Source organism: Delphinapterus leucas, chromosome 2, assembly GCF_059928025.1.
Source record: "Delphinapterus leucas isolate spDelLeu-1000000601 "Yukka" chromosome 2, BTC_Dleu_Yukka2, whole genome shotgun sequence".
Taxonomy (NCBI): domain Eukaryota; kingdom Metazoa; phylum Chordata; class Mammalia; order Artiodactyla; family Monodontidae; genus Delphinapterus; species Delphinapterus leucas.
In genome coordinates this window covers 172773167-172797498 of record NC_143130.1, presented here as the reverse complement: position 1 = coordinate 172797498, position 24332 = coordinate 172773167, and the positions used below count along the sequence as shown (strand labels likewise).

The window sequence follows — 24332 nt, the reverse complement described above, 5'->3', positions numbered from 1 at the left end:
AGGAAGCTGAGGCTCAGAAACTAACTCATCCGGGAGCCCCGATGAACCAGGCTCTGCTCTGGGCTTCCCGACGCCAGTTTCCCAGGCCCTCGCCACTGGTTGGTGGACTCGGGGCCAGGATGGCAACTCTACTCCATTTGACAGGAGCCACGAGGACTAGGTCAGGGAGGGATGAAGACAGACGGGACAGAATCACGTATCGGAAGGATGACCTCCAGATCATGGTGACTGCAGTTCTGCTGCCTCCTCTCTGTGGTCTGCTCTGTACCAGGCAGAGTGAGGATGCTTCAAGGAGACTACTACAAAGAACTCCTTATAGCACTTCGGCAAAGTAGGAATTATGCCTTTTGCAGACTGTAGAAACTGAGGATCAGAGAGGCTAGGAGTTTGCCCAAGGTGGCACAGCTCTGGAATGGCCAAGGGAGATGCCAGCCCAGATCTGTGCAGTCTCGAAGGATAAGTATAAACACATTGCTGGGAGACAATTCTTCATGGGTCTTTTGTGTTCTGCACGCCTTCTGAGTAAAGGCATAACAGCGCTTGTTCCGGACTATCTTTTCAATGTTTGTACAACAATGATGTTTGTACAGCAAACTGTGTCTCCTAAGAAAGAGACAGCGTCCCCTCTGGGCACATTTATTTCCCAACCAGGATGATTATCTCCCTCTGAGATAATATCTCCCTCTGAGACAAAGGTTGGGCAGGTTTGCTAGCAGGTCCCTTTGAAAGAGGGGAATTTCCTAACTGAGGGCTTCCTCACTGTTACATAAACCCACTGCACTCACAGAACCCATCTGGCTGCTCTTCCTGGCCCCAGGGGACCTGCGGGGTCAGAGGCACTGATGTGAACATGAAGTTCATGCTGCTGACTGTGCTGTGAGCAATAAAGCCCTCTGTCTATGAGTCTAAGGTCTTTGGTCAGCATCTTTTACGTCACGGCAGGCTAGCTTGCAAGCAGGTAAAATTCACACCCTTCACCGTTCTTGACGTATCTGTGCTACGGTTCACAAAAATCAGCCGCACCAGTCCCGGAAGGGAGAAGTGGTTGAACAGCTGCACTCAGGAAAGAGGGACCTCTCATTAGCACGAGGCAAAGGCACGGCATTACACAGGGCAAGATTCAGCTCCCAGTGGCCATATTAATGGGTATATCAGGGCTAGATCCAAGGAGGTGATAGGTTCTTCTGGAGCATCATGTCTTGTTCCGAGAAAACCGATTTATAAGAAGATTGACAGACCAGAGCCTGACCTGGTTCCAGAGAGAAGAGTCATTTGCAAAAATAGTTGAAGGAAATGGCCACGTTTAATCCAAAAAAAAAAGGGATGATGCAGGAGGATGCAGAATGATGGTTCAAACATAGTAACTGTTACTGGCATTTGTGCAGTCCTGTACAGTGTGTACTTTTACAACCATCATTTCATTTTATTCTCTTGCCCGTGCTGTGAGCTAGGTGTTACTATTCCCATTTAACAGACAGAGAAACTGAGGCTCTAAAAAGTTAAGTATCTTGCTCCAAGTCATGAGGGGCAGAGCCAGGCCTGGGACTTGGGCATCCGGCTTCCCCATCTCAGGTGCTCTCTATAGCCCCAGGCAATTACAGAACAGGCTACCACATGCAAGCAGGATTAGACTCGCTTCCGAGGACCAATGGGCAGAGTTAAAGGGAAGATGATTTTTGACTCAAGAGAGGAAGCTCATAATGAGTAATTCCCATTTACTGACCCCTTACAAGGTGCCACGTTACCATATTTAAGCCTCAAAATCCTGACTTATCGTAAGTTACCACAACGACCATCATCCCATTGCACAGGTACGAATGCCGAGGCTTGGAGAGATGGAGTGATTTCCCCGGATGCACAGTGGCAGGGCCATGTCTGGGCCCAAGGCTACCTGCCTCTAGTGGAAGTCGCTGCCTTGCGAGGTGGTGTGACTCCCCATCGGTAAAGATACGCAGAGAATGACTCAACCTTCACAGGGATGCTGGACAGGGATTCTGGCATTTTAGGGTAGATCTGCCCAGGTGATCTGGCCAGGGTTCGAGAGCAATGCAAACACATGAGTCAGAATTCACATGCACACAGGTGAGGCACAAGACACTCTTACGGGTAGAAGAAGGAGGCAGATGGTGTAGACGAACTTGAGCACCTGCTGAGGGGCAGGCTCTGTGTTGCACGACCCCCCTGTGAGGGCAGTGCTGTTACACACCCATTTTTCAGAGGAGAAAAGTGAGGCTCAGAGAGCATGAGGGTCTGGCCCAAAGTTACCCAGGCAGGAAGGGCTAAGATAGGCTGTCTTGTGCTGAATGGAAAGGCCTAGTCCATGTGGCAGATACCCTGCAGAGGGCTAGGGAGGGCCCTGGGGCCTGGGAGTTTGAGGGACGGGATGTGGGGTCACTGGCTGGACTCGGTATAACTGGTGCCTTCGGGGAAGATATGATGCCGGCCAAGGAGGAAGGGCCGGCCAGCTGACGTAGCCCGTGGTTTTCTACCCAGCTTTTCCCATGCTTTTATTGATTACCTGCTCTCTTTTGATTCCTTTATTAATTATTTACCCTCTCTGGCCCTGGACTGGGCAGCAGCAATGCTGGCATAAATGAGACATGAACCTTTGCCTTCAGGGAACCTCAGACACAGGGATGCTCTGAGACAGAGCAGGACAGAGCGTCGGGGGATCAGAGGAGGAGAGAGGGCCAATCACTTCCAGAGGGAGCAAGCTTCCACTCCCCCAGACCCCTCCCCGGTTCTTTCAACCTCCTGTGGGCTCTGCCTCTGCCTCTGGCGACAGCCTGTCTGAGCTTTGGAACAACTTGCTTCAGCCACAATCCACTCTGCCCACGCAGGCTAACAGAGGGCTGGGCTGCGGACGTTCGTGACACGGAATCACACCTGCTTGGGGCTCAGATCCCCCTCCACTCCCACTTCAGCGCTCTGCAATCTGTCAGCTGTTATTCAGCATTGGTGTCCGGGCCCTGGGCTCAGACCCAGCCTGTCTTAGCCCTTCCTGCCTGGGCGACTTTGGGCCAGACCCTCAGGGTCTCCGAGTCTCGCCATCCTCCTCTCTAAAATGGGTGTGCGAGAGCACTGCCCTGGCAGGGGGCTCGTGCGGCACAGAGCCTGCCCCTCAGCAGGTGCTCAAGTTCATCCACGCCATCCGCCCCCTTCTTCTTCCACCCGAGGATGTCTCCTGCCTCACCTGTGTGCTTGAGGTTGATATCCTGTATGTAATTTGTGCTCACATGATGTTGGTGAGGGCGACAAAGATGACGAAGGCTGGTGATAGCTTCTTTCTGGTTCCTTGACATCCCCCAACACAGCACAGGGGCCATCCCATGGCATGCTGCCTCCATGGCCCTCCCTGCCTGACTGATTTGGTTACTGGGATGCACAGCGGGGCCTAGGTGGGATCTCCAGTGGGAGTGAAGGAGGGTTGGCAGGATGTCAGAGAGGGGGCAGGAGATGTGGGCAGCACAGCCACAGCTCAGCCAAGAGAGGCGAGGGTGCAGGGGGGCCCGGGGAGCGCATTAGTCACCTCACTCAGGTCTCCCTCAAAGCTGCTGTAAGCCAACTCTTTTTTTTTTTTTTTGGTACGCGGGCCTCTCACTGCTGTGGCCTCTCCCGTTGCGGAGCACAGGCTCCGGACGTGCAGACTCAGCGGCCATGGCTCACGGGCCCAGCCGCTCCGCGGCATGTGGGATCTTCCCGGACCGGGGCACGAACCCGCGTCCCCCTCATCGGCAGGCAGACTCTCAACCACTGCGCCACCAGGGAAGCCCAAGCCAAGTCTTAATACATTTCTAATCAGCTCCCAGAGCTCCGTGCTGAGGAGATGGGTGAGGGGCTGTAATGGGGTCTGGAGAGGACAAACAGGGTCCCAGCTGTTGGCTGCCACCCTGGGTGGGCCTGAGGCTGGAGCAACCTGCTCCCCGCCCCCTCACTTTCATCCTCCTGGGGAATGAGGCTCCCCCGAGCCCAGGTGCCTGGGATGGAGGCCCAAGGAAAGCAGCCCTGCTCAACAGGCTGCCCAACTTCTGGCTGCCAAACCTGACACCCGGATCACTCGCTGGCTCTCACGACGTCCCGTGGAGCAATCCTGTCACAAGACTCTCTGAAGGAACTCAAGTGACAATGGCAGCGCAGAAAGGAATTTGGGCAGTCCTTGCACTGTCTGGCTTTCTAAGTCTGGTATCAGAGACTCACCTGTGAGCTTCCATACATTACCCACATTTTATGACATTCAGAAGAGGCAGAGAAATGCCAGATCAAGGTTCCAGAGGGGAGGGAGAGGCAGTGGGCCAGGTTCAGACTTAACGTTATATTCCTTTTCCCACAACGGGAGAAAAGGAGTAGGGGTGGAAGCATACTTCTTGAAAACACAGGGTTAAGAAAATTCTGCTTCCAGCCAAGATGGAGTAACAAGGACTGGATCTACCCTCCCAACGGAACCAATAAAAAAATGGACAAAACATAGGGAAATGGTTTTCAAGACGTTGGACATCAGGCAGTGAGGGACAGTGACCTTTGAGAGATGGGAAACAAGTAATTGACTCTGTTTACTGCCTGGGAAGAGTTTCCAGGCTGTGGAGCAGGAAAGGGGAACCCAGATAGAGCCCACTGGACTCTGGGGTTGAGGAGATGGGACTGAGAGTCTGGGGAGACCAAGGCAGCTGGAGACCATGAGGGAGAGGATGCAGAGGAGAGAGCTAAACAGAGATCTGCAGAAGGACCGCTCAAGTATTTAGCAGAGGACTGGTGAGCACATGTGTGTGAGGAAAACACCTGAGGCAGCAAAGAATCACCCTAAAGGATGACAGGGAATAGTACCTGGCATCCATACAGGCCAGAAATAGTACCTGTTTCCACCAGCCATTTTGAAAAATCTCATAATTCACAGGGCATTGGGTAGAATACTCGGAGCAGCCTTGCCTCGGTAGTGGGAAAATATTACTCTTAGACTAAAGATGGCTCTGGTCCTGCCTAACAGATCTTAAAAGCAAGACCCAAAAGGATCAAACTGTTTCCAAGTAACATAATTGCATCTCAGAACAAAGCTTGAGACTATTTATAAGAACACAGAAATATCTAACATCCAACAAGGTAAAATTCACAATGTCTGGCATCCAATCAAAAATTATCAGGCATGAAAGCTGAGCCCCTGGGAGCTGTGAAAACAAAGAAGGGAAAGGGAAATCTCTCCCAGCAGCCTCAGGAGCAGGGGATTAAAGCTCCACAATCAACTTGATGTACCTGCATCTATGGAATACCTGAATAGACAACGAGTCATCCCAAATTGGGGAGGTGGACTTTGAGAGCAAGATTTATGATTTTTTTCCCCTTTTCCTATTTTTGTGAGTGTGTATGTGTATGCTTCTGTGTGAAATTTTATCAGTATAGCTTGGTTTCCACCATTTGTCCTAGGGTTCTATCCGTCCGTTTTTTTTTTTTCTTAATAATTAATTTTAATTTTAATAACTCTATTTTATTTTAATTTATCTTCTTTCTTTCCTTCCTTCCTTCCTCCCTCCCTCCCTCCCTCCCTCCCTTCCTTCCTTCCTTCCTTCCCTCCCTCCCTCCTTTAGACAACGAATCATCCCAAATTGAGAAGGTGGACTTTGAGAGCAAGATTTATGATTTTTTCCCGTTTTCCTCTTTTTGTGAGTGTGTACATGTATGCTTCTGTGTGAGATTTTGTCTGTATAGCTTTGCTTCCACCGTTTGTCCTAAGGTTCTATCCGTCCGTTTTTTGTTTTTTTTTAAATTTTTCTTCTTAATAATTATTTTTTAATTTAATAACTTTATTATATTTTACCCTATTTTATTTTACTTTATCTTCCTTCTTTCTTTCTTTTTTCCTTCCTTCCCTCCTTTCTTCCTTCCTTCCTTCCTCCCACCATCCCTCCCTCCCTCCCTCCCTTCCTTTCCTTCTTTCCTTCTTTCCTTCTTTCCTCCTTCCTTCCTTCCTTCCTTCCTTTCTTTCTTTCTTCCTACTTCTACTAATTCTTTCTCTCTACTTTTTCTCCCTTTTATTCTGAGCCGTGTGGAGGAAAGGCTCTTGGTGCTGCAGCCAGGAGTCAGTGCTGTGCCTCTGAGGTGGGAGAGCCAACTTCAGGACACTGGTCCACAAGAGACCTCCCAGCTCCACATAATATCAAACGGTGAAAATCTCCCAGAGATCTCCATCTCAACACCAGCACCCAGGTTCACTCAACGACCAGCAAGCTACAGTGCTGGACACGCTATGCCAAACAACTAGCAAGACAGGAACACAACCCCACCCATTAGCAGACAGACTGCCTAAAATCATAATAAGTCCACAGACACCACAAAACACACCACCAGACGTGGACCTGCCCACCAGAAAGACAAGATCCAGACTCTTCCACCAGAACACAGGCACTAGTCCCCTCCACCAGGAAGCCTACACAACCCACTGAACCAACCTTAGCCACTGGGAACAGACACCAAAAACAACAGGAACTACGAACCTGCAGCCTGCAAAAAGAAGACCCCAAACACAGTAAGATAAGCAAAATGAGAACACAGAAAAACACACCGCAGACGAAGGAGCAAGATAAAAACCCACCAGACCTAACAAATGAAGAGGAAATAGGCAGTCTACCTGAAAAAGAATTCAGAATAATGAGAGTAAAGATGATCCAAAATCTTGGGAATAGAATAGACAAAACGCAAGAAACATTTAACAAGGACCTAGAAGAACTAAAGACGAAACAAACAACGATGAACAACACAATAAATGAAATTAAAAATACTCTAGATGGGATCAGTAGCAGAATAACTGAGACAGAAGAACGGATACATGACCTGGAAGATAAAATGGTGGAAATAACTACTGCAGAGCAGAATAAAGAAAAAAGAATGAAAAGAACTGAGGAGAGTCTCACAGACCTCTGGGACAACATTAAACGTACCAACATTCGAATTATAGGGGTTCCAGAAGAAGAAGAGAAAAAGAAAGGGACTGAGAAAATATTTGAAGAGATTAGAGTTGAAAACTTCCCTAATATGGGAAAGGAAATAGTTAATCAAGTCCAGGAAGCACAGAGAGTCCCATACAGGATAAATCCAAGGAGAAACATGCCAAGACACATATTAATCAAACTGTCAAAAATTAAATACAAAGAAAGCATATTAAAAGCAGCAAGGGAGAAACAACAAATAACACACAAGGGAATCCCCATAAGGTTAACAGCTGATCTTTCAGCAGAAACTCTGCAAGTCAGAAGGGACTGGCAGGACATATTTAAAGTGATGAAGGAGAAAAACCTGCAACCAAGATTACTCTACCCAGCAAGGATCTCATTCAGATTTGATGGAGAAATTAAAACCTTTACAGACAAGCAAAAGTTGAGAGAGTTCAGCACCACCAAACCAGCTTTACAACAAATGCTAAAGGAACTTCTCTAGGCAAGAAACACAAGAGAAGGAAAAGACCTACAATAACGAACCCAAAAAATTTAGAAAATGGGAATAGAAACATACATATCGATAATTACCTTAAATGTAAATGGACTAAATGCTCCCACCAAAAGACACAGATTGGCTGAATGGATACAAAAACAAGACCCATATATATGCTGTCTACAAGAGATCCACTTCATACCTACAGACACATACAGACTGAAAGTAAGGGGATGGAAAAAGATATTCCATGCAAATGGAAACCAAAAGAAAGCTGGAGTAGCAATTCTCATATCAGACAAAATAGACTTTAAAATAAAGACTATTAGAAGAGACAAAGAAGGACACTACATAATGATCAAGGGATCGATCCAAGAAGAAGATATAACAATTGTAAATATTTATGCACCCAACATAGGAGCACCTCAATACATAAGGCAAATACTAACAGCCATAAAAGGGGAAATCGACAGTAACACATTCACAGTAGGGGACTTTAACACCCCACTTTCACCAATGGACAGGTCATCCAAAATGAAAATAAAAAAGGAAACACAAGCTTTAAATGATACATTAAACAAGATGGACTTAATTGATATTTATAGGACATTCCATCCAAAAACAACAGAATACACATTTTTCTCAAGTGCTCATGGAACATTCTCCAAGATAGATCATATCTTGGGTCACAAATCAAGTCTTGGTAAATTTAAGAAACTTGAAATTGTATCAAGTATCTTTTCCGACCACAACGCTATGAGACTAGATATCAATTACAGGAAAAGATCTGTAAAAAATACAAACACATGGAGGCTAAACAATACACTACTTAATAACGAAGTGATCACTGAAGAAATCAAAGAGGAAATCAAAAAATACCTAGAAACAAATGACAATGGAGACACGACGACCCAAAACCTATGGGATGCAGCAAAAGCAGTTCTAAGAGGGAAGTTTATAGCAATACAATCCCACCTTATGTAACAGGCAACATCTCAAATAAACAACCTAACCTTGCACCTAAAGCAATTAGAGAAAGAAGAACAAAAAAACCCCAAAGTTAGCAGAAGGAAAGAAATCATAAAAATCAGATCAGAAATAAATGAAAAAGAAATGAAGGAAATGATAGCAAAGATCAATAAAACTAAAAGCTGGTTCTTTGAGAAGATAAACAAAATAGATAAACCATTAGCCAGACTCATCAAAAAAAAAAGGGAGAAGACTCAAATCAATAGAATTAGAAATGAAAAAGAAGAAGTAACAACTGACACTGCAGAAATACAAAAGATCATGAGAGATTACTACAAGCAACTCTATGCCAATAAAATGGACAACCTGGAAGAAATGGACAAATTCGTAGAAAGGTATAACCTTCCGAGACTGAACCAGGAAGAAATAGAAAATATGAACAGACCAATCACAAGCACTGAAATTGAAACTGTGATTAAAAATCTTCCAACAAACAAAAGCCCAGGACCAGATGGCTTCACAGGCGAATTCTATCAAACATTTAGAGAAGAGCTAACACCTATCCTTCTCAAACTCTTCCAAAATATAGCAGAGGGAGGGTCCCAAATTCATTCTACGAGGCCACCATCACCTTGATACCAAAACCAGACAAGGATGTCACAAAGAAAGAAAACTACAGGCCAATATCACTGATGAACATAGATGCAAAAATCCTCAACAAAATACTAGCAAACAGAATCCAACAGCACATTAAAAAGATCAAACACCATGATCAAGTGGGATTTATCCCAGGGATGCAAGGATTCTTCAATATACGCAAATCAATCAATGTGATACACCATATTAACAAATTGAAGGAGAGAAACTATATGAGCATCTCAATAGATGCAGAGAAAGCTTTTGACAAAATTCAACACCTATTTATGATAAAAACCCTGCAGAAAGTAGGCAGAGAGGGAACTTCCCTCAACATAATAAAGGCCAAATATGACCAACCTACAGACATCATCATCTTCAATGGTGAAAAACTGAAAGCACTTCCACTCAGATCAGGAACAAGACAAGGTTGCCCACTCTCACCACTATTATTCAACATAGTTTTGGAAGTTTTAGCCACAGCAATCAGAGAAGAAAAGGAAATAAAAGGAATCCAAATCGGAAAAGAAGAAGTAAAGCTGTCACTGTTTGCAGATGACATGATACTATACACAGAGAATCCTAAAGATGCTACCAGAAAACTACTAGAGCTAATCAATGAATTTGGAAAAGCTGCAGGATACAAAATTAATGCACAGAAATCTCTGGCTTTCCTATACACTAATGACGAAAAATATGAAAGTGAAATCAAGAAAACACTCCCATTTACCATTGCAACAAAAAGAATAAAATATCTAGGAATAAACCTACCTAAGGAGACAAAAGACCTGTATGCAGAAAATTATAAGACACTGATGAAAGAAATTAAAGATGATACAAATAGATGGAGAGATATACCATGTTCTTGGATTGAAAGAATCAACATTGTGAAAATGACTCTACTACCCAAAGCAATCTACAGATTCAATGCAATCCCTATCAAACTACCACTGGCATTTTTCACAGAACTAGAACAAAAAATTTCACAATTTGTATGGAAACACAAAAGACCCCGAATAGCCAAAGCAATCTTGAGAATGAAAAACGGAGCTTGAGGAATCAGGCTCCCTGACTTCAGACTGTACTACAAAGCTACAGTAATCAAGACAGTATGGTACTGGCACAAAACAGAAAGATAGATCAATGGAACAGGATAGAAAGCCCAGAGATAAACCCACACACGTATGGTCAACTTATCTTTGATAAAGGAGGCAGGAATGTACAGTGGAGAAAGGACAGCCTCTTCAATAAGTGGTGCTGGGAAAACTGGACAGGTATATGTAAAAGTATGAGATTAGATCACTCCCTAACACCACACACAAAAATAAGCTCAAAATGGATTAAAGACCTAAATGTAAGGCCAGAAACTATCAAACTCTTAAAGGAAAACATAGGCAGAACACTCTATGACATAAATCACAGCAAGGTCCTTTTTGATCCACCTCCTAGAGAAATGGAAATAACAAAAATAAACAAATGGGATGTAATGAAACTTCAAAGCTTTTGCACAACAAAGGAAACCATAAACAAGACCAAAAGACAACACTCAGAATGGGAGAAAATATTTGCAAATGAAGCAACTGACAAAGGATTAATCTCCAAAATTTACAAACAGCTCATGCAGCTCAATAACAAAAAAACAAAAAACCCAATCCAAAAATGGGCAGAAGACCTAAATAGATATTTCTCCAAAGAAGACATACAGACTGCCAACAAACACATGAAAGGATGCTCAACATCATTAATCATTAGAGAAATGCAAATCAAAACTACAATGAGATATCATCTCACACCAGTCAGAATGGCCATCATCAAAAACTCTAGAAACAATAAATGCTGGAGAGGGTGTGGAGAAAAGAGAACACTCTTGCACTGCTGGTGGGAATGTGAATTGGTACAGCCACTATGGAGAACAGTATGGAGGAGCCTTAAAAACTACAAATAGAACTACCATATGACCCAGCAATCCCACTACTGGGCATATACCCTGAGAAAACCATAATTCAAAAAGAGTCATGTACCAAAATGTTCATTGCAGCTCTATTTACAGTAGCCCGGAGATGGAAACAACCTAAGTGCCCATCTTCGGATGAATGGATAAAGAATATGTGGCACATATATACAATGGAATATTACTCAGCCATAAAAAGAAAAGAAATTGAGCTATTTGTAATGAGGTGGATAGACCTAGAGTCTGTCATACAGAGTGAAGTAAGTCAGAAAGAGAAAGACAAATACCGTATGCTAACACATATATATGGAATTTAAGGGGGAAAAAAATGTCATGAAGAACCTAGGGGTAAGACAGGAATAAAGACACAGACCTAGTAGAGAACGGACTTGAGGATATGGGAAGGGGGAAGGGTGAGCTGTGACAAAGCGAGAGAGAGGCATGGACATATATACACTACCAAACGTAAGGTAGGTAGCTAGTGGGAAGCAGCCGCATAGCACAGGGAGATCAGCTCGGTGCTTTGTGACCGCCTGGAGGGGTGGGATAGGGAGGGTGGGAGGGAGGGAGACGCAAGAGGGAAGAGATATGGTAACATATGTATATGTATAACTGATTTACTTTGTTATAAAGCAGAAACTAACACACCATTGTAAAGCAATTATACCCCAATAAAGATGTTAAAAAAAATAAAATAAAATAAATTATCAGGCATGCAAAGCAGCAGGAAAATGAGATTCATAATGAGGAGAAAAAGCAATCAATCAAAACCAGCCCAGAGCTGATGCACATTTAGAATTAGTATATGAGGACTTTTGAACAGTTGTTATAACTGTATTCCATATATTAAAAAGCTAGAGGAGGGGCTTCCCTGGTGGCGCAGTGGTTGAGAGTCCGCCTGCCGATGCAGGGGACGCAGGTTCATGCCCCGGTCCGGGAGGATCCCACATGCCGTGGAGCGGCTGGGCCCGTGAGCCATGGCAGCTGGGCCTGCGCGTCCGGAGCCTGTGCTCCGCGATGGGAGAGGCCACAACAGTGAGAGGCCCGTTACCGGAAAAAAAAAAAAAAAGCTAGAGGAAACACTGAACATGTTAAGAAGAGGACTGAAAGTATAAGAAAGACCCAAATTAAACTTCTAGATATGAAAACTACAATACCTGAGGTCAAAAATATACTGGATAAGATTAGCAGAGATTAGATATTCAAAAAAATATTGCTGAGCTTGAAGATATGTAAATAATAACTATCCAAAATGAAACACAAACAGAAAAAAAAAAGCCTCAAAAAAATGAACAAGCATCTGGAAGCTGTGAGACAATGTCAGGCAGCCTGATATATGTGCTAGAATTTCCGAAGGAGCGGAGAGAGACAGGGGAAGAGAGAATCTGTAAAGAAATAATGGAAAACTCATAGAACTCAACAATAAAAAATAATCTAATTAAAAATGGGCAGAGGACCTGAATAGGCATTTTTCCAAAGAAGATATTCAAATGGCCAACAGGTACATGAAAAGGTGCTCAACATCACAAGTCATCAGGGAAAAATACAAATCAGAACCACAGTGAGATATCACCTCATGCCTGTTAGAATGGCTACTATCAAAAAGACAGAGATAACAAGTGTTGGAGAAGATGTGGAGAAAAAGGATCCCTTGTGCATTGTTGATGGGAATGTAAATTGGTGCAGCCAATATGGAAAACAGTATGGAGGTTCAAAAATTAAATTAAATAATTAAAAACAGAACTACCGTATGATCCAGTAATTCCACTTCTGGGTATGTATCTGAAGGAAATGAAATCACTGTCCTGAAGAGACATCCACACACACAGTACAATAACCAGGACACTGAAACAAACTAAGTGTCTATTAACAGATGAATACTTAGGGAAAATGTGGTATATTAATATCTACATACACGTATATGTGTGTATATATATGTGTATATATAAAATTCAGTCATGAAAAAGAAGGAAATTTTGTCATTTGAGACATACTGGATGGACCTTGAGGGCATAATGCTAGGTGAAATAAGTCGGAGAAAGATACTCTCACTTATACATGGAGTCTAAAAAAAATAAACTCATAGGAACAGACCAGATTGGTGTTTTCCAGAGGCAGGAGGTGGGGAACTGGGTGAAAGTAGTCAATTTTTTTTTTTGCTGTACATGGGCCTCTCACTGTTGTGGCCTCTCCCATTGCGGAGCACAGGCTCCGGACGTGCAGGCTCAGCGGCCATGGCTCACGGGCCCAGCCACTCTGTGGCAAGTGGGATCTTCCCGGACCGGGGCACGAACCCGTGTCCCCTGCATCGGCAGGCGGACTCTCAACCACTGCGCCACCAGGGAAGCCCAGTAGTCAATCTTATAACGTCCAGTTATAAGATAAATAAGTTCTGGGGATATAATGTACAGCATGGTGATTATAGCTAAATACTGTATTGTATATATGAAAGTTGCTAAGAGAGTACGTCTTAAAAGTTCTCATCCCAATAAAAAAAGAATTGTAACTATGTGAGGTGACAGATGTCAACTAAACTTATTGTGGTAATCTTTTTTGCAGTATATACATGTATGAAATTATTGTGTTGTACACCTTACACTTATACAATGTTATATGTCAACTATATCTCAATAAAACTGGAGGGGGGAGAAAGAATGGCAGAGAATTTTCCAAATGTGATGAAAAGTATAAACCCACAGATACAGGACGCTCCCAAACCCTAAGGACAAGAAGCAGGAAGAAAACTACACTAAGGCACATTATAATCTAAGTGCTCAAAAATCAATAAGGAAAAAACTGTAAACACAGCCAAAGGAAATTATGTTCGAACAAACAAGATAAGGACGGCAGCAGATTTCTCAGTAGAAACAAGGGAAGCAGGAAGATGGCTGAATAATATCTTTAAAGTATTGAAAACCAGTCAATCTAGAATTCTATGCCAAGTAAAAAATAAACATTCAAAAATGAAAGCCAAGAAAAATAAAGACTTTTTTCCTCAGACATACAAAAACTGAAAGAATTCATCACCAGCACTTTTGAACTACTAGAAATGTTAAAGTCCTTTAGACAGAAAGAAAATGATAACACACGGAAATATGGACCTACACAAAGGAATAAAGAGCACTGGAAATAGTACCCATATGGGAAAATATTTAAGTTTCTCCCTTACTATTTAAATCTCTTTAAAAGTTAATTAACTTCTAACAAAAATGATAACAATACAATGTGAGGTTTAAAACACACATAGAAGTGAAATGTGCAACAATAATAGCAAAAAAGTTTAGAGAGGAGAAATAGAAGTGTATTGTTATAAGGTTCTTACACTGAATGTGAAGTGGCATAATATCACTTGTAGATAGGCTGTGCTAAGCTAAAGATATACACTCTAAATCGTAAAGCAACCACTAAAATAACAAAACTGTTATAGCCAATAAGCCAAGAGAGGAGACAACATGAGATAATAAAAAATTCTCAATGAATCCAAAAGAAGAAAAGGGGAACAAAGAACAGGTGGGACCAATAGGAAACAAACAGTGAGATAGTAAATTTAAACCCAACTATTAAAAAACACATTAAACGTAAATGGTTTAAACACTCCTGTCAGAAGGCAGAGATTGTAAAATTGGATTTAAAAAATAAGCTGAAGAGGCACAGAGATCTGGGTTTGAATCCAAGCCTGTGTGCCCTGGGGCAAGTGACTTTGCCTCTCTAAGCCTTAGTTTTTTCATCTATAAAATGGATCTTGGGCTTCCCTGGTGGCGCAGTGGTTGAGAGTCCGCCTGCCGATGCAGGGGACACGGGTTCGTGCCCCGGTCCAGGAGGATCCCACATGTTGCGGAGCGGCTGGGCCTGTAAGCCATGGCCGCTGAGCCTGCGCGCGCGGAGCCTGTGCTCCTCAACGGGAGAGGCCACAGCAGTGAGAGGCCCGCGTGCCGCAAAAAAAAAAAAAAAAAAAAAAAAAAAAAATTGGATCTTAAAATTGCCTATTCCATGGGGGTGTCATAGGATTTAGAAGTGAGATTCTATGTATTATTCAATCCAGGGCCTGCCTGGTACCTCCTAAACGTTTGATAAAAGGCAGCTATGATGGGAAGGTACAAGGACATCTTGAGGGGACAGAACCGGGAGGGAGTAAACAGAGATGGGCTTCCATCATCTCAGAGTAGAGAAGCTGGGGTTTGGATCCCCAAAGTTGGGCTGAGTTCACAGCAGGTGCTCCACAAACACTCAAGTGTTCAATTGGAGATTTGCAATCCACTTCCAGACGACCTGGTTCTCTTAGCTCTGTGAGATATAATTGTTTCAAGTCAGATGGAATGTCTTGACCCTTAAAACACTATCTAGAAATTTGGTCTACAAAATGTACTACAGATTTTTACTTCTTCTTTAACGTCTCATTACACCCCTGCAAAAATGTAGCACTATATGCTTTCCCGAGGCAGGTCTAATTAGAATGATAAAATATTTACATCTTTAAAATCGGAATTCAAAGTTCAAGACAAGCCCTTTGGTTGAAAACATATGAGATAATAGACAATTTGTATTTTAATAATTCTTGCTTAAAGAAAAAGGAGCAGTAGCTGGCTGGGGAAAACATTCTCTAAGTTGCAGATTGCCTGAGTCCCTAGAATTCTATTTCTCTGGGAAACGCTGTGTTCCTCTGGGGAGGGAAAACTGCTGCTGGTTTCTTGCAAATCTTTGGGAATGCTCCCACTGGCCCCTGAGAATAGCTACGACCATTTCAAGAGATAACAGAATCGCCTCTTCAACTTAACCAGAAGTCTTTTGTGGTTTTTCCCCCTCCATGAAAAATGATTAAAATGCAAATTAACCGTGAGACTGCCAAGGCCCAGGGGGAGGGAGGGTGGGAGAAGGAGGCCTAGCAGTGGATGTTATCAGCATCTCAGCTATGATTAGACCATGCATCTTATCTTCCAGAAAGACCCACTCAGTGGGACATATGTTCCAGGTGTGACTGTGTCCTCCCAGCAGCAAGGCCAAGGTACTAAGAGCTGGGCTGAGGGGGGAAAGTCAGGGGAGGGCCCTGCTCCTCAAACCACGAAGCCTCCTCAGATCTCCCCCCAGCAGGTAGTGATCCCCCTTCCCACGTCTCCTCACTCCATTCCGTGTCCCACAGCTCTTCTTCCCTCCATAACTCAAGGAACCTACTGTCTTTCTAGTTAGTACCTATTAGGCTGAACTATATGAAATTTTCATTTTGTAGGTCAAAATGGTCAAGCACCAGCAACTTCATATGGTTCAGTCTAGTAAAGTTATGCTGTAGCTCCTTAGTAATAATTTACTTCTCTCCTGGGCCTGGAAATTTTTTACAAGGTTTTGTCAAGCTCCACACACATCTGTCTAGTCTAGAGATACTTATCACAATGGCAGTTCCAGGATGAATCCAGTCCACATACCTATTCTGTTTGGACCAGGTGCAGCCTGTCTCCAAAGATGTTTGCCATTCACCCTTCCCTCCCCCTTGGACATGCATGCTGCTTCCTGCATCAAGAGGTAGAATCTGGTTCCCTTGTCCTTAAATCTGGGCTGGCCTTCAGATTTTCTTGACCAAACAAATGTGGAGTTAGTGACATTCTGGGACTTCCCAGTCTGGTTCATAAGAAGTTTCGCGGTGTCCTCCTAGGAATGCTGATTCGAGAGGGGAGGCAGTGCTACACAAGAAGTTCGATGACCCTGATACCACCATGCTGGAAGGAAGCCCCACTTGCCTAAAGAAACACTTGCAGAATGAAAGACCAAGTGGAGAGAAGGGTCAGGCTGCACAGAGGCGTCAGACACATGTGTGAAGCTGTGTCCAACCCCGAGGCCCCAGCTGATGCCATCAGGGCAGAAACAAACTGCCTAGCCCACTTCTTCCTAAATTCTGGTCCCACAAAAGAAATTATTGCTACCACGGTGTAACTGAAATGGTAAGCAATAAGTAATTCTTAAAACAGCCCACATCATGGTTGGTCGGTTAGTTAAAAATTTTTAATTAGTTGCCAACAGTTGAAAATCCAGACTGCTTATAAGCATCGGAGTTTTCAGTTTTCTTAAAAACCCACAAGCACCCGCAGCCCTGGGCCTGTGAGTTTGCACAGCATGGGCAAGTCGCTGGAGCTCAGAGCCGCTGTCTGTGCCCCCTCCAGGCCACAGCCCTGCTCTCCAGGTCACCGCAGCCCCCCACCCCACCCTGCTCCACTCCATGAGGCCACCTGCCTGGCCCTGGTCCCTCCGGCTTCATCTCCGCTCCCTCCCACCTGCCCCTCGGCCCAACCAGATGGTCACTTGCAACCTTCAATCCCAATAAGAGACACTATTCAAGCCCCTTCCATTTCAAGCCATTTCATGTCATTCCCGCCCCCCCCCCCCCACCGCCTGGAGTGTCCTCCTTCATCTACATAACAGCTATGCATCCTTCAAACTCAGCTCAATTCAAACCTCCTCCGGAAGCCTTCCCTCGGTCTCCAGAGCTGGGCGAGGTCCCTCTTCTGCCATACCAGGGCGCCTTTGTTTACCTCCACCCTGTCACATATCACACAGCAGGGCCTGTGACCCTCTGCCCCCCAGCACTCCACGTAGGGAGGGCCTAGCACACAGGAAATGATTGTTGAATGACTAGATGAACAGTTCCACGAGGTAGGCCATTTGTCCCCATTTCACAGATGATGAAACTGAGGTTTAGAGAAGTGATCTCTCCACTGCCTCTCAAAGACCAGTGGCCACCAACACAAAAACCAAGATCCTTATTCTTCAGGGATCTTCAGACCTAATAAAAGTTGAGCTGTGTCTCCCCAAAAGATATACTGAAGTCCTAATTCCCAGTACCTGTGAATGTGTCCTTATTTGAAAATAAGATCTCTGCAGATGTCATCAAAAGAAGATGAGGTCAGTAGGGTGGGCCCTAATCCAATATGACTGGTGTCCTGATAGGAAGAGAAGAACAGACAAGCTATGGAACACCAATGATTGCAGATCACAACCATGAGGCTGAGAGAGTCACAGGCTTATCCTCCCCAGAGCCTTCAGAGAGACCACAGCCCTGTCGACTTTGGACTTGGAGCCTCCAGAACTGGGAGAGGTTACATTTCTGCTGTTTTAAGTCACCCAGTTTTTGGTAATTCGTTACAGCAGCCGTAGGAAATGAACAGAGATTTCTTTAAAAACCTGTTTCAAAATGTACATAAACATGCTACTTTGTGTACCTCGGGGGCTCAATGATTTCCTGAAGCTGATCCATGGAAGGGTCCCGGGTCCTCCCACCGTCCCCCAGCACTTGGACTGCTCTGGGAGGTGGTATGATGATGTGAAGGATGCTCCTGTGTCAGCCCCACTCATGGCTCCCCAGCCTGTGAGCCGAACCACTGGGGCTCTCCATTTTCTCCCTGTCTGTACCATGACAGTAATATAAGGCACCCATTCCAACTCTAGGTTTCCCACCTGTGCCAGGTGTGGTCTGGAGGAAGGGAGAACCTCAATCTTCTTTCTTTTTTTTAAAATTTATTTTATTGATGTATATAGTTGATTTACGATGTTGCGTAGTTTCTGGTGTACAGCAAAGTGATTCAGTTATACACACACACACACACACACACACACATTTTTTCACATTCTTTTCCATTATGGTTTATCACAATATATTGAATATAGTTCCCTGCATTATGTAGTAGGACCTCATTGTTTATCCATTCCATATTATATATTATAGTTTGCATCTGCTAATCCCAAACAAGGACCTCAATTTTGGAGCAAGCTCCCAGGTTACATTATTTGGGGCCTGAATATTTTAATTTGCTGAATTGATATTGGAGTGACTTCCAGGGACGACATGACTTTTTATGACCTAAAAGGGACCAAGGACCTGCTCCATCCAAAGATGGGGGAGGGGAACAGCCCCACAGTGTGGGTTTGGGGTCCGGGCCTCAACCTTGATTGCACACTGGAATCAATTAGGGGATGAAAAGAAAACACTGATGCTGGCTCCCAGCTCCAGACTCAGATGGGGGTGTCTGGGGCAGGACCTGGGCAGCAAGACCCTTAAAAGCTCCCAGGTGATTCTAGTGGCAGCAACATTTGGGAACTACTGGGTTTAAACTAGTCACTGTAAGGACAATGCAAGACAAAAATAAGAGCGAGCTCTTATGTCATAGGCATGCTTGTTCTACAGGGAGTTACAACCTAGAAACATGGAAACAGGGCTCCTTGTCTCTCTAGTTCATTCCATGCGCCGGCCCAGCACACGGGAGGTCTCTTAAATGTTCATTCCCTTCCCGAGGTCTCAGGGTCTCTGAATTTCACACATGATGCTGGGCTTCCCCCAGAGCAAGAGCTCCAAGGGTCCCAGGTGGAAGCTGCAGGCTTCTTACAAACCTATCTCACAATGTCACTCATACTGCATTGTCTTGGTCAGAAAAATCACTAAGGCCAGCTCACATTAAGGGGAAGGGAATCAGATCTTAAACCCCCTCTTGGGGGGCCAACATGTACATCCAGGAGGTAGGGAAGGAATGGATGGGGCCGTCTTTGGAGACAGGCTACCCCACCGACAACCAAGGGATTTGAGGATCAGTCTTCAAGATCTGCGATTCTCCCCTCCCCTCCAGCTCCTAGGGGGTCTGGGTAGCCTTGCCCTCCTGGCCGTCTCTGGCCATAGGGAAATGCATGCCCCTGTTTACTATTCAACCCTCCAGAATCTCCAGGGACTCAGGGACTGTGTAGAGTGGGGCTGGGGTGTTTCCAGGGTGGGCGAAAGAGAGGCTGAGTGCCTCCAGGGCTCAGGGTCGAGCTGAGTCTTTACATTCTCAGCGACCACAGCCTCTTCTAAGCCCAAACCCACAGCCCGGTGTACCCGCACCAGGGAGGGCACATCTGCATAAGAGGATTTGTTGGATAACTGATGCCCACTCTGTACATCCAAGAAGAGTGTCTTTTTTTTTTTTTTGCTGTACGCGGGCCTCTCACCGTTGTGGCCTCTCCCATCGCGGAGCACGGGCTCCGGACGCGCAGGCCCAGCTGCCGTGGCTCACGGGCCCAGCCGCTCCACGGCATGTGGGATCCTCCCGGACCGGGGCATGAACCTGCGTCCCCTGCATCGGCAGGCGGACTCTCAACCACTGCGCCACCAGGGAAGCCCAAGAGTGTCTTTTTGAGGTTTAGTTTTTGAGCGGGAAATCTATCTAAAATGGCATATATCCTCCAGGTCTTTTTAAGCCATGAAGAGGAATCATATTTCACAGCTTGGTGAAGGGGAAGAGACTTGGATTTTGGAGCCACAAGAATATGGTTTCTTTTATTCCATCAGTGAATCAAACAGGTGTGCACTTCCGACTCCATCCATCCCTCCAGCTGTGGCCTCTACGGGCGGCTGGGGTTTTCCCAGGGCACTGCTTCAATTATAAGCTATTCCTGCTCAGTCACCTACAGTGGCTCCCACTGTCTACTGATTAAATGTGAACTTCTCATCCTGGGCAGTTAGCACCTTCTACAACCTGGCCCTGGCCTCTGTCTCCCAGTTCTACTGTGCTCCCTACCCTCCAGTTTCCTGAAGGATTCTGTGAATATATTCTGGGCTTTCCTACCTCCATGTGTCTCTGCTTATTTTTTTGGCCAGTCCACGTGGCTTTCGGGATCTTAGCTCTCCAACCAGGAATTGAACCTGGGGCCATGGCAGTGAAAGCGCCAAGCCCCAACCACTGGACCGCCAGGGAAGTTCCATACCTCTCTGCTTAGAATGCCCTTATTCCCAGGCCCGCCAGGGGAAATCTGCCTCTAGTTCCCATCCATCAGAACCCCCAGACTCAAGTACCGATGAACAGCTGTTTGGCGCGGGGGCATGTGACACCTCAAACTCACTATCTTTTCCTGTTAATGGCTTTTCCTGCACATACATCTTGTCTTACCCTCATCCCATCATCTAACAGATGCTTGTGGAGGGCCTACTTTATACCAGGCATTTTGGTCACCCTTCCAAGGAATGGCCTGGTCCATCATTTCTCCACTACTCTCCAAGCATCCAGAAAGAAAATCTACATCCCATTCAACTTTGTCCCCCAGCATCCCTGTCCCAGTGCCTGACACAGAGCTTGGCACAAGGCAGGCACTCAACATTAGCTGAACAAGTGGACGGAGGCCTTCACATGTCTCTATCAAACTGCCCTCTGCTGACGTGTGGGGATATCGACTTGGTCACGTGCAGCAGTCACTGTACACCCACAGCGTGTCCTGCGCACTCACTGTGCCAAGCACTGCTAAGTGCTACAGACGAAGTAAAAGTTCCCACCCTTGTGGGGACAAGAGGGACAGAGAAACACCAGGATGAAATCCATTAGATCACAACGCACCACGAGGAGAGCACTTCCTGGGGGGAGGAGGAGAGATGAGTCATCTTTAAATATGTCCTTCCTGTCCCTTATTTTGTGTCTTTCTCAGGCAGAAGCAATAAGGTGGAAACCCAGCAGCTTTGCAGATCCTCAGACCCAGATTTGAAACCCATTTTCCTCCTTGCTAATGGTGTGTCCTGGGCAAATTGTTTCATTTCGCTGAAGTTTGGTATCCTGATCTGTAATATGGGGCTAACAGTGCCAATGTCACAGACGTGTAAGGATTTACTGTAATCTGGTGTGTAAGCGCCCGCATCTGGCACATAGCAGACGCTCAGCAACACGTCAGCATCTCTCCCCATTTGGTGGCACTTCACGTTTCTGTCCCTGCAGCTAACCCAGGACTGAGTGTGTAATCAATGCCCAAACATCTGTCCACAGTAATAAACTGACCACATTAAACTTGAATTGTAAAAAAAAAGAAAAAAAAAAAAAACAGAACTCCATCTCTGCGCAGGCTCTGCCTATATAGATATGCTGAAAAGCCCTATGTTTATTTTGTCAAGTTACCATAGCAACTCCTGATGCTCCAGCCAGCCCCAGGATTAGCAGTTATCAATTTATCTTGTAACCATGGAAATGCCAGCTGTTTGGTGGGATCCAGAGCTGGGAGGCAGAGGTAGATATCGTGTGAGCTCTTCTCCCCTCTAGAAATAAATCCGGTGACGCCTCCTCCGTCCACGCAGTTAACAGTCAGCACTATCTAAAATGATGTCCATATGACAATATTTATAAACATGGGTTTAAGAACAGGAGACAGAAAATTAGGCAAAAAAAAAAGACCAGCATGGCTCATGGGAGCAATTAGCATTATGGAAAACCTGTTAAGAGACTGCCAAGAGCTGGAATCTGGGTTCCCTTGAGCCAACCTGGGGATTCTGCACCCATTCATGCTTGCGTTGGGAGCTCGCTGTCCCCACAGCCTAGATTTTGCTGTTACTTTTTAAACAGATTTCCACCATGGTGAAGTTTGGGGGAAAAGGAAAGTGTGCCCTGAAACTCCATTCCCTGGAAAAGTAAACAGCAGCCAGTGGGGCCCCTGCCACATGCCCAGGGGACAGAGGGAACCTGGGGGGCCTTCCTACCACTGGGCTCCCAACATAACCAACTCGATAGAAGGTGCAAGGTCTGAATTTGGTACTTGGGGACTTACTCTCCTATAGCCCAAATGCGGTGGCCCTTCCCTGGAGCCAGACTGTAACTCCAAAAGGCCACAGACAGCTCCAGCTCCGGAAAGCAGGCGTTTGCCTTTGTTCTGGCTCCAGAGTTAAGGCACCAAACATAAAGATCACTCCACGCTCAGAGCTTCAGGGGATTCCCCTGAAGAAAAAATCCAAGCGATGAGAGGTCATCTGTTTTGTCTGCCACTGGGAACCTGTTTTGTGTCGAGAGAAGAGTTATGGTCGCGCCGGGCACTGATGGCTACAGACTCAGCACAAAGCAGAAAAAGGAGAAAACGAATGCTGTGCTCTGGCGCTTGGCTGGTCACAGAGCGGGTCTCGCCGCCTTCCTCGGGCTACAGAGTCTCTGGTCTCCACCAAACGGGAGAAAAGTGAGGTGGGAGGCGTCCGAGGTCAGCAGCAAGTGACAGATTACCCGGCGCCTCGGGAAGATACAGAATGGGGAAGAGCGAGGTTGCCTGCCCACCCGGGTACGCACGGATCTGGGCTGCCCCGCCTTGGAAAGCTGCGGGGCAACGGAGGGAGGACCGCGGGTGGGGGATGGGCAGGGAGGGGACCCCTGTCGAGGCCCCTCGCACAGGTCGATCCGGGGAACACTGGGCGCACAGCCTGCCCCGCCCCCGGGAGCCATGCTCGCCGCCCCAGACGCGCGCACCCAGTGGGGATGCCAGCTCCGGACAAAGGACCCGCGCTCGGATCGCCGGCGGGCGCCACCGCCCGGCCTGAACCCTCCCGGTGCGCTCAGCCCCGGCGGGGAGGGCGAGACCGTGGCCCCGAACCTGCCCAAACTTGGCGACCCGGGGCGCGCGTGGAAGAAGCCCCATTACCTGCGCGGCCATAAAAGACAGATCCATGGTGTCGCTGCTGCCGCCGGCGCTCGAGTCCTCCCTGCTGCTGCTGGTCCAGCCGCCCGCACGGCTGGCCGGGAGAAGGCCACGCAGCGCGCAGGCCTCCCCGAAACCCCGCGGCGGCGACGCCGACCTCGGCAACCGGGTGGGGGCGGCAGGTCCCGAGCCGGCGCGGCGCCTTCAGCCGCCTCTGCGCTCACTGGGTGGAGGGCTTGGAGCCTGGGGGCGGGGCGGGGCGGGGCTCGGGGTGGGGAGGGGGCAAGGCGCCCCTTCACGTGACCACTCCCTGCCCCACCCCCGAGGGCGGGGCTCGGTGGAACCCCTGACGGCGGGGCTCGGTGGAACCCCTGACGGCTCACAGTCGCTTCCCTCCGCGTGCTGGAGGGAGGAGCTGGGGCACGAGGTCGCATATCTGGTCGGTGCAAGAAGCAGCCCAGAACCCAAGTCCAGTGCTGTTGAGCCCAGTTCCCTAGGGGGCCAGCGGTGCTTTCGTGGGGCTGGCCTGCCAGCGTCAGGGTTAACAGGCTTTTTGTACCGACACTGCGCCCAGAGTCCGGTGTCCTCGGGGCTCTGGAACTGGGCAGAAGAAGGTTTAAATCCTAGCTCTGCTCTTGCGGCTTGGGCAAGGTAGTGGCTCTCTGAGCCTGGGTTTTGTCATCTGTAAAATGAAGAAAACAGAACCAGAGAATTTAATGAGATCATGAATCTGGTACACAGTGTCTTCAATAAGTGAGAGCTCTAACATGGCTAATAACATAACCGAGACTAAACTGTGAATGGTGCCTTCTAGAACTGCACAGTGCACAGCTTGCACAACTGGTACCTTATGGCCCTGTTTTAATCTTTCCCCACCTCCAAAAGTATCCCAAACGTGCGGCTGCAATAGCTAAAATGAGGACAATGGCAGAGATGCCGGAAGGAGCCTATTCCCATGTGTGCATGTGTGTGTGTG

General features: G+C 46.4%; 1 protein-coding gene across 2 annotated transcripts in view; it reads right to left on the bottom strand.

Annotated features, from left to right (window-relative positions):
• C2H14orf132 (chromosome 2 C14orf132 homolog) overlaps window positions 1-23609 on the bottom strand; it is a 58218-nt gene extending 34609 nt beyond the window's left edge. Inside the window, exon 1 of one of the 2 annotated variants that reach the window (XM_022576163.2) lies at window positions 23360-23609. In XM_022576163.2, coding sequence (XP_022431871.1) covers window positions 23360-23386 — 27 coding nt within the window. In that variant the 5' untranslated portion in view covers window positions 23387-23609. The other variant, XM_089908173.1, reaches the window with a different exon arrangement.
• Window positions 23610-24332: the final 723 nt, after the last annotated feature.